Source organism: Epinephelus moara, chromosome 2, assembly GCF_006386435.1.
Source record: "Epinephelus moara isolate mb chromosome 2, YSFRI_EMoa_1.0, whole genome shotgun sequence".
Lineage (NCBI taxonomy): Eukaryota > Metazoa > Chordata > Actinopteri > Perciformes > Serranidae > Epinephelus > Epinephelus moara.
The window spans coordinates 42,162,298-42,173,298 of NC_065507.1; the positions used below are offsets into that span (position 1 = coordinate 42,162,298).

The window sequence follows — 11,001 nt, forward strand, 5'->3', positions numbered from 1 at the left end:
TTGTGTGTGTGTGTTTAATTAAAAATTGAGTATTCGGAACTTAAATCAATAAAATTTTCATGAGCTTATGAGTTATGCACAAGTATGTTTTTTGAGTTAGACTTTTTTATTTAATTAAGTACTACTGAATCTAAGTAATAAAGTTGGGGGAACTTAAAAACTACATATGTTAAAACAATATTTTTAAGTACAGTGCACTTAAATTAAATGAAAGTAAAATTTAAAATGTTTAAGTTTTGATAATCTATCTGTTTTAAGTAAATATTTACTTAAAATATTTGGTTAGTTAACTTAAATATTTTGAGGTAATCAGTTTCCACAAAAGTTTTGAGTACTCTGAACTTATTGGGTTTTACAGTGTACTCGTAAACACGGCTCCTTCTTCTTCTGTGGTTTAATGGCTGCGGGCTGCTGCGGGCGTGCAGACTTACTTCCGCCTCCGGGTGCCGTATTCTGGTTTGCTGACTTCTGCTGTGTCCGACCCAAGCCAGGCTACGCTAAATAGCCATACAGAGAAAGGCTTTTTTGTCGCTGTTGGGTTCAAATAAATATGCGGATCTTCAAGGGGAGGTGATATGAACTAGGAACAGTTTCATAAATGGTAAAAAGTTCCACACAGCTGCTTTAACATCCACCTCTTTTTTTTTTCTTTTTTCTTTTTTTTTTTTAATAATCACACAGTGGAAAGAATGTGGCCAGAAATCAATAATCAAGTGATTTACCCACTTAAGGAGGCCCTGGTACAGCTACAAGATCAGGAAGCAATAGGCATGGAGGAGAGCCTGACGAGGTTCTGCACATCCAATCTGACCTGCCAGATGTGCAAGATTGGCATAAACAGATTTATGCTAACAGGATCCCAGGTATGTTACATATCCCATACAAGTTATTCGCTGTAACAGGCTCTAGAAGGGTTTTGAACATCACAACAAACACGTTTTTGTGTTCTTAAAGGCAAAGGGATACCAAATCACCTGGCAGGGACAGGAACGCTGAGAAAGATCACAACAGATCTTCTGCAAGATGCCACAGTAGCAGCTGTCATGTACGAGAGGGACATGGGATCATCCCTCACCAGAATATCTTCATTCGGAAGTGACCCCTTTCAGTCGGAGGCAGACAAAGTGAGAGCTGAGCAGCTCTTTGAACAGGATCACCCGGACCTTTCAGTTGTTTTTGATAATGCTGTCAATTACAACTATACTCCATTCAAAGATGCCTTGATCTACCTCATTGATGTAACAAAGAGATGTTCCTAATTTCATGTTTGTTAGCTCTCAAAGTCCATATGTCTTGATACAAGTCCAGAGGAGATCTTTAAGTTCTGTTTAAGTAGACACACTGGAACTATGGCCATTATGTAGTCACTACTGTAAAAGTACAGGGTAGAGCTAATGTTGAGTCAAACATTAATAAAAAACGTCAACTGTCTGATTTTTTTTTTTTTTTTTTTTTTTTTTTTTTAAATCAATGCCATTCCATTTTGATTACCGTCATCATGCCCATGTGACAAAAATGGACAAACTATTTATTTTGCTGGAAAACTAGGACTGCTTGTATACAGAGAGAACAATGGAACAGACACAGACAGTGAGTCCAGCTTTGGGATCCTCAACATGAAAATATCAACAGCAAATACACACACACACACACACAACACAGTGTGGTGTTCCATAGAAAATTCACAAAAACATCAACATTTTCTAGCATTTATAAAACCCCTGTGAGGTGAGAAGAATCATACAACATAAAACATCTTGCCACATTTTCTACTTTTTTATAAACCCCTTGTGAGGTGAGAACAATATTATAACATAAAACACACATATCACTCCTCATTACCAAAAACATTTAACACATTCAACAACATCACTACCTTTTAAAAGTAGGGTTTGGTGGCAAGAACAAAGCATTTATTCTTCGAATGCCAGTTGGCTAATGCAGGGATGCAAACAGCAAATGGTGAAAAAAGACAGAAAGATACAAACCCCCTAGGGGGGTCCGGGGGCATGCTCCCCCAGGAAGAAATTTTTTGAAATATCAGCTTTAAAGGGTGCATTTATAGTCAATTTCAGCATCAGACCTACAGATACTAAGGAAGCAGTGCTGACAAGAAAAACTTCTATTCTAAGACATCTAAGGGGCCTACTCAATAAGAGACAGAGGTTAAATTGTAAATTGTGTCCTCAAATGTACAATGTCCTCTCCTCAGTACTGAAAAAAACATCCCCAGTCTGCCTAATGAGGTCATACCAGCCAATATTTCCTCTGGATTAAATTAGCAAATAGGCCTACAGGCCTGCCTCCAATATTGGCAGGGGAAAATCGGAAAATTGAAGTGCCACAAGGGGGCGACATTTACCTTGACTTTCATCATGATACAGGAAATGTTGCAGGATCATTCATTGCACTTTTCAAAAGATAAAATGTACTGGTAATTGGTGGATCTTTCTTTTACTTTGAACAGCATGGTAATGTATTGACCAGGAAAAACTTCTAGGTGTTAAACAAGAGCCAACCAACGAAAAAAGCGAATGTTTTTACCTCAGATGATCTCGACACTCGTACTCCGCGCTCAGAATCAGTCATTTCAGTCATCAGTCGGATTTGCGGAATATTTGCACAGTGCTTTTCCGTGCTCAAACCATACACACAAGTGCGGTACGGACGCGGTGCGGAATTTTGCGTTGTTGTGTTCCAAGTCCGCGCTGCGTGAACGGGTGTGGGTGAACATGGACAAGAGTATCAGCAGCAGCGAGCTAGCAAGCTAACGTTTAACAAGCGTCAACATCAACTTTCTTTAGCACTTACCACTGTCACCGCGGCCACCAATTGACAATGGACTGCCAGACGTTGTCCTTTAATTCATTGGACTGACGTGCTGACGTATTGCGGTAAGCGAGTTGTGTCATTTCCGGTGTTTCTGTGACAGCGTCTCTGTACTGCTNATTGTTCATAAAATCATCCCGTCTGTTATCAAAAAGGACGGGGTGCTGTGAAACAAGGTTTATCAATCTTTCTCCCATGTCTGCGCGATTATAAACAAACTATTTCATTGGCCCAGCTGTGTAGTTCCGCTGGCGAATTCCGCGGGGGTTCAAAGTCTGGGCGGAAACTTATTTCACCGCACGAAAGTTCCACCCCGGTGTGCAAACTTCCATAAGAACACATGAAATCAACTTTTATATTATTTTTTTTATATTTTATATATTTTTATATAACTCTTCGGATCTGAACGATTCACACAAGTCACCCAAATGGCCACGAAAAAGCGAGTTGCGCTTTTCGGCACGCTGTTTGCATCCCTGCTAATGGCATTTATAACTTCAGAAAGGCCAGTAACCTTGTGAATACTGGCACAAATTATCCGCTCAGCACTTCAAGCAGAGAGAAGAACGTTGAAGCCACAAAGTGGTGCAGGATCTGCATGCAACCAGGCTGTCACAGCATGCTGCGAATGTGGGATCTTCCATGCATCCTGCCAGTGTAAGAAATAAATATTACAGGTCTGAAGGTGCAGTACAAGACACAATAGATGAAGACAAAAAAACAGAATTACATAGTGTAATGATAAGTGCTTAAATAGGTGTCACAATAAGTGGCAGTATAACATCAGTAGGCCACTGGTAGAGTAATAGTTGTTGCAGGAAGTAGTGGAACATGTGAGTGACTGATCGTGAGCACAAGAATAAACAGCTAGCTGAAGCTAGCACAAAGTTCTATATGATGTTTTAATATACATAAACAAGAACTTTACATATAGTTTTTCAATCATTAAATAGCATAAGCAAGATGCGCTTTGAGCAACAGTGGGAGTGAACCAAGTCCTTCCTCTGCCTCCAGATGCTCCAAGCACACCTTCCCATGCCACAGGAACACCAAGAGCCTGGACACTTTTGAGCTTTTATAATGACCACTGTAACATAAATTCCATCAAAACATCAACATTGCATTTGTCAGTGCTGTGTGATGTCTGAATAACAAGTTTTTAATCAATTCAACTCAAGGACAAAACTGACCTCTGCAAACCACACAAGTGAATCCATCCCTCACATTCCTGGACTGTTGTTCGGTCAGTACCAGTGAGCGCGTTTACATGCACACTAATAAACGGATCATTATCTGATTTCTGGAGTTACCTGATTATTCAAGTGGTCATGTAAACAGCATAATCCGATAGGCTTTATCAGATAAAAGCCATTATCTGATTATGAGAAATCAGATAAACACATCTATCTTTTTCCCCAATAGTCAGATTATTCGGGGCATGTATACCCTTTAATCTGGTTTCTTTCGGGTTTTGCTATTTTCTACTCCCACTCCACTACATTTTAGAGGGAAATATTGTACTTTCTGCTCCACTACATTAATCTGACATCTTTTGTTTCCTTTTAGATAAAGATTTTACATAAAATATTTTTATATTCTCAGTGTTTAAATTGTCACTTTTATTTTATCTTACTTATATGTTATGCACTTTGTGTGACAAGTTTATATACAATACACTTGTATATTGCATTTTGCAGTACTTTTACTCCCAAAGTATGTAAAATTGGCTCCACATTGATAAACTACACATTAGAATGCTCTCACATGTATTTGTTAATGATAAAAACAAACAGTACTGTAAGAATATAAGCTGTCAGCATGATAAGTGCTTTATTTTGCAAATATATGACTTGCGTACTTTTAGAGGTTTTTCAAGGATATGAGTACCTGGGGGTTACAGTCCCCTGTTCGCGGACTGTAACCCGTGCTCCCTCACGCCGCCTGCGCATGTTGAACCCTCAAGTTGAACCCTCAAACTGCATCACAATTCTCTGCCATGTATGCCGACGTAAACATGTTTAGCACTCTGGATGTCAATCATGGTCTTAATGCCGAAGAGCTTTTAAGTGTTTTTAATTTTACATGCACTGATATCCTGGACTCTGTTGCCCCTTTCAGATTTAAGCGCTCTAAAGCATTTTTTGAGCCATGGTTAAATGACTCCACACATTCTCTCAGACGTTCATGTCGGCGTGCTGAGAGGAAGTGGAAAAAAGATAAGCTCCACGTCTCCAAAGAAGCTTTACGTGAATGTTTATCAGCCTACCAGCGAGTCGTTAAAGCTGCCAAAATGGAGTATATATCAAATATTGTCTCCAATAACAGTCATAAGCCCCAGGTTCTGTTCAGCATTTTTAACTCCCTTGTAAACCCGTGCGATAACTCTCCAGTCGTGCCATCGCCCACTCTCTGTGAGAGCTTTCTTAAATTTTTTATTGAAAAAATTTCTGCCCTTAGGCCAGTTGCTTCCACTCTCACTGCCCCTGGTCCTGACCCCACTGTGCCTCCTTTACCTGCTGTCTTTGACCAGTTTGAGCCAGTATCTCTCTCCTCACTATCAGATATAGTTAAGCATCTGCGGCCGACTAACTGTCCCTCTGACAGCATTCCCTCTCGCCTCTTCAAAGATGTTTTTGGTACTGTGGGGTCCACTGTTCTTGCTGTCATAAATACCTGCCTTAGCTCAGGGTGTGTTCCAGCTGCTCTCAAACATGCTGTAGTGCAGCCCCTTATAAAAAAGAAAAACCTGGACCCCTCTCTCCTGTCAAACTACAGACCAATCTCCAAATTACCATTTTTGTCCAAGGTTTTGGAGAAAGTGGTCTTTACTCAGCTGCAATCATTCCTAGTGGCCCATGACATGTATGAAAAGTTCCAGTCTGGCTTTAAACCACATCACAGCACTGAAACAGCACTTTTGAGGGTTTTTAACGATCTTTTGTCAACTGTTGATTCATGTAACTCTGCTGTTCTGGTGCTGCTTGACCTGTCAGCAGCCTTTGATACCGTAGATCATAGGATCCTCCTGTCTCGCCTGGAACAGTGGGTGGGTATCACAGGTACTGCCCTTCTATGGTTTCAGTCCTACCTCACTGATCGGAGCTTCTCAGTTAACTTAGGGGAATTCAACTCAGCTACGGCTCCTCTCACCTGCGGTGTCCCCCAAGGCTCCATTTTGGGCCCCATCCTCTTCTTGCTGTACATGCTGCCATTAGGGTTGATTTTTAAGAAACACAACATACCTTTTCACTGTTTTGCAGATGATGTACAGATCTATCTGCCCCTTAAATCCATTAGCAAGGATTCTGTACAGCCACTGCTAGAATGTTTAAAAGATGTCAAATCCTGGATGGACACTAACTTTTTAAATCTCAATGAGGATAAAACAGAGATCATTATGTTTGGATGTGACCCCTCCGATTACTCTGCTGATTTTCTGGGCCCCTTCACTCCTAACATCCGTTCCTCTGTTAAAAATCTCGGTGTGACCTTTGACAGTGCTTTTAAATTCGATAAACAAGTTAGATCAGTAATACAAACCAGCTTTTATCAACTCAGGCTTTTAGCTAAAGTAAAGGGCTATCTCTCCCCCCAGAATCTAGAGAGGGTAATCCATGCTTTTATAACCTCACGTCTGGACTACTGTAACTCGCTTTATGTCGGTATTGACCAGTCACTGCTACACCGTCTACAGCTTGTCCAGAACGCAGCAGCCCGCCTCCTCACTGGAAAGCGTAAACACGATCACATCACACCAATCTTGGCCTCGCTCCACTGGCTTCCAGTGCGTTTTAGAATTGATTTTAAGATTTTATTGATTGTTTTTAAAGCCCTAAATGGGCTGGCACCCCCTTATTTAACCGAACTCCTGCACTTTCATGCTCCCTCCAGAGCCTTGAGATCAGCCAGTCAGCTATTACTGGCTACTCCTAGGACTAGGCTGAAGACCAGAGGCGACAGAGCCTTTGGGGCGGCTGCCCCTAGGCTCTGGAATAGCCTGCCCCTGCACATTAGGTCTGCCCAGACCCTAGAGGTTTTTAAGTCTTTTCTTAAAACCCACTTCTTCTCTCAGGCTTTTAACTCAGGTTGAGCTGGACACCCAAACATTTTAGCTTATTTTGATCTTATTTTATAACTCTTGTATTTTATTTTATTGTATTGTATTTTATGTATCTTATGGTTATTATTGTGGTGTACTATTAGGTACCTCATTGTATTTTCTTGTTTATTTCTATTGACCTGTTCAGCACTTTGGTCAACCTTGGTTGTTTTAAATGTGCTTTATAAATAAAGTTTGAGTTGAGTTGAGTTGAGTTGAGTACCTACTGTAACAGGAAGTTTGAGTTTCATGTCATGTACTTGGGGAGAAATCCAACTGAAGGATTGAATCATGTAAACCAGGTTTTTCTGATTATCAGATTATTGAAGTGCACGTAAACGCGTCAAATCGGATTATTACCATTACCTGATTATTCCCAGTTATCTGATTATTGTGCGCATGTAACCATGCTCACTGTTGTCTTCCTGTTTCGATGGACGACGTCAGAGAGACCCTGGATGGCAGCAGTCACCTCAGACAAACCCTGAGCAGTCAGGACAACCTCCTCAATTTTCTCAAATACACTGTCCAGTCTGCCATTATCATCTCTGCGTCTATGAAACAGAAACATTGCATGTATATATTAAATAATTTATTCATATATTTTATTCATTTATTATATTTTTAAGCTCTCAACAGCTTGGCCATGTACAAGTACAGGAGACAAGGCTGATGAACTCTTCCTCAAATCAATTATCAACTCAATATAATAATAATAATAATAATAATAATAATAACAGCGGGAAAGACTCAACCATGGCAGTGTTTGGACTCACTGAGGAACATGGCATTCATTTAGTCGCTCTCAACATATTGTGTCAGACCAGCTTTGCTCTTTATTAGAGGCCATGCTTAGCGTTTTACGATGACTCATGTCAGAAGGAAAAGGCCAGGATCTGTCAGGATGAGTGGTTTGTTGCTTCCTAAGGCATATTTTGTTTTTGCAATCATAGATGGGACACTGGCCTCCTGCTCAGTAAATCTTATAACCACCATTCTGCTGTTCACAAGCTTTCCACTCTGTAACTCTCCCAGTCTGACAGTCCTGGAATTCAGAAAAATTACATTTAGGGTCATTCATAATGATGAACATAGAGAAGTGCACATAAAACATTTCTTTTTGTTGACAGGGGAATGGAAATTTAAAAAGAAAATTAGCTTACCTTGTAAAGTATTTCAGGGATTGGGCCCTGGGTGGCAGTGAGGGACTTGCTGAGCTAGCCGACCTGGAGAAGCGAAACTGGCTGTTTGAGGAAGGAGTAGGAGGGGGCCCCAAGGCAGCGACATTACCACTTGCATCTGGTGCAGCCTTGGCCCCATGTACCTCGTAATGGGCCTTGTCCCTGAGGTTGAGTGAACTGAAGTGGCCATCCACTCTGGGGAACACTGCCACATTGTTATCACCAGTAAGGTACAGACTCTGGCTTGTTACCTAAAGGACAGTCAGGTTTTCTTAAATCAGCAAAATGTGGGTGATGGAATTTACTCTATCTGTAATACTCTTATAGACATAGGTACAGCACTACAATCAGCAGCCATCAATCAGTATTAGGTTCACCTAGCTAAAACTAACGTGATCCAACACAACAGTCCTGCAATAAATCATGACTGGTTAAAATGTAGAAGTCATGATGTCTATTTTTTGTCGAAACAGTTTTAGATTAGCATTGCTTTAACTGTATGATCATTTTGATAATGATGGTGGTGATAATGAACTGTATTACATTGTACACAGAGGTGTTTCTGTCACTGAACCTAGTCTCATTGATATAAAGAGGGTGCACAAAATACAAGAAACACCTGTCAGTACAACACAATACAGTTCAACAGCACCATTAACTGCAACTTCAAAAATGGCCATATCAACACCTCTCTAAAACACAAGTCTGTGTGCTCCCATGCATTTCCCCAGTTCACCTCTCTAAAACAGTTTCAACACAAACTGAACATAATAACCTTCATGAAGGTATTAATTATAGTAGGACTATCACATTAGACCAAATTATGTTTATCCTGATGGACCTAATAAACTCGGTTGAGTGGGGTTAAGGGGCGGGATGGGAGGCTGTTTATATCTCATAACTTTACATAACTCCAACAGATCAGTAACTTATGGATTAATATCTATGTGCCTGACAACTAGCTGTCTTTAGAGTTCAGCCAATGTCACACATTCTGTAAATGTAAAACTTAATGCTAACAAACTAGCATGAATTAGCTAGCTACATATCTTTGGGAAAGAGACATATTATTGTTTGTAAACGTTAAGCAATGTTTGATGACTATATTACCTGAAATATTTTAGCCATCTTTTCCACCGTCATGTCTTCCTCTCTGAAGGTGACCCTCCTGGGGGCCTTGAATAGCACAAAGGATGCGTCCATCTTCATCTCTGTGCCTGTGCGTGCTGAGTTTCCCGCGATGTTAGCTAGCTCTGTTAGCATGTAGTTGGTCCACATGTTGTTAGCTACTTTATTGCGCATGTGCGAGCAATAGAAAGACACCATGGGAAATGGGAAAATCAGCAACCGAAAACGTAAATTAGACTTATTATTTTGTTTTCGTTTATTATATTTTCTGTTTTGAGCTGAAAATAGGAAAACAAACACCAATCTTCCATTTTTTGGTTACACAGAAAAACTAAATATTGACTCGTTTTTTCGTTTTTCATTTGCTAGATTGAATGGAATAATTGAATGATCGGATGATACACGGACCATGAAAGCAGCACTGTATATTTAGGCTAAATGTTACAGATCAGTAATTTTGTCCCTAAAATCAACAAATAATTGTGATAGATAATTGTGATCTCATATTCATCAAAATAATCGTAATTATCATTTTGGCTATAATCATGCAGCCCTACTATGAACTTGTCACTTTGGGCTTTAGGACACTGCAGTGGAATCATGTAGGCCTATTCAGATTTTGTTCTTACTCATTAGGCTACATCATCCTTTCTAACTGCAACTCCACAGCAGATTTTCACTGCCCTGCTTATTTCGTTCAGTTGTGGTTGTCAGTAAAAGTTAACCCCTAAATTAACAAGTTTTCCCTATATTTTTTTATTGGAGATGGGTGGCTGCGACACAACAACAGATGGATAAAATGTCCTAGCAAGGACAAAATGCTAGCTGATAGTGAAGAGGGCCAGCAGTGAGCAGGGACTCTGTGTAAATCATCCGACCGCAGTGCAACAGCCTGTGCTTTCACCGGGAGGCTTTACGTCAGCAGCGTTTTAATCTCATCATGAGCCTCCAGCCCTACATACTCATTCAGCCTCATTTTCCAACGACTACAAGTAAACACCTCGAACCACACAAGCAAAGGGACTATTTGTTTCGACCTTACCGTTTGAACATCATCTCCATGTCCTTAATCTGCTTGCGGGAGAACTCCTTGAACTCGGTGTAGGGGTTGAAGATACGGGTTAACCGAGGCGCAGCGTTGCCCTCGTTGATGTCCTGCCTGCGTATCAGTTTGGCCGACAGCTCGGAGGACGACTCGCCGCAGGCTGCCTCGGCTTCCTGCGGGTTAGGTCGGGCCAGGCTCTGTTCGGGCTCCGGCCTCGGTTCATCCTCCCACGTAGCGACTAGACGCGACTGCAGCTTCCGAGCCAGCTCTTCAGACGCCATGCTGAGAATGCCAGGCTGCTCACTGATGCTTTGAGAGAGAGAGGAGCCCGACAGCCGTTTCAACTACTACTGTCTAAGAGCCTGTGGCCAGCTAATAAGAGGGGACAGAGCTTCCGGTCGCACCATTTCAAAATAAGACGGTCATCTCTAGTACTGTTCAATGAGGGTTCCAAGGGTACGTCCCAAGTCCCTTAAAATTACTGCTAACCACCTTACCTAGCCACCTTACCTAACTGTTTAGTCCCTCCCACTTAAGAAAACATGCAAGGAGTCAGGAGTTAGGAGTGAGGAGCGAGGATTGCTGATTAAGGCTGCATCCAAAGTCTCTTAAAATTAATGCTAACCACCTTATCTAGCCACCTTATCTAACTGTTTAGTCCCTCCCACTTAGGAAAACATGCAAGGAGTCAGGAGTTAGGAGTGAGGAGCGAGGATTGC

General features: G+C 41.1%; 2 protein-coding genes across 4 annotated transcripts in view; both read right to left on the bottom strand.

Annotated features, from left to right (window-relative positions):
• Positions 1-10,667, bottom strand: part of efhd1 (EF-hand domain family, member D1) — a 77,727-nt gene extending 67,060 nt beyond the window's left edge. Inside the window, exon 1 of the mRNA XM_050056450.1 lies at positions 10,280-10,667. Coding sequence (XP_049912407.1) covers positions 10,280-10,563 — 284 coding nt within the window. The 5' untranslated portion in view covers positions 10,564-10,667. The remainder of the gene's footprint in view (positions 1-10,279) is intronic.
• Positions 2,953-10,273, bottom strand: LOC126397583 (uncharacterized). Of its 3 annotated transcripts, XR_007570675.1 has the most exons (5): positions 9,220-10,273; positions 8,092-8,360; positions 7,705-7,973; positions 7,295-7,482; positions 2,953-3,478 (listed from the first exon to the last, which is right to left on the bottom strand). XR_007570675.1 is itself a non-coding variant. In XM_050056486.1 (4 exons), the coding sequence occupies exons 1-3, from the start codon at positions 9,433-9,435 to the stop codon at positions 7,317-7,319; spliced, it is 651 nt and encodes a 216-aa protein (XP_049912443.1). In that variant the 5' UTR covers positions 9,436-10,273; the 3' UTR covers positions 2,953-3,478; positions 7,295-7,316. The 3 variants fall into 3 exon arrangements, 2 of the variants coding, with proteins under 2 accessions (XP_049912443.1, XP_049912435.1); XM_050056486.1 differs by lacking the exon at positions 7,705-7,973; XM_050056478.1 differs by lacking the exons at positions 2,953-3,478; positions 7,295-7,482 and having other exon boundaries at positions 7,506-7,973.
• Positions 10,668-11,001: the final 334 nt, after the last annotated feature.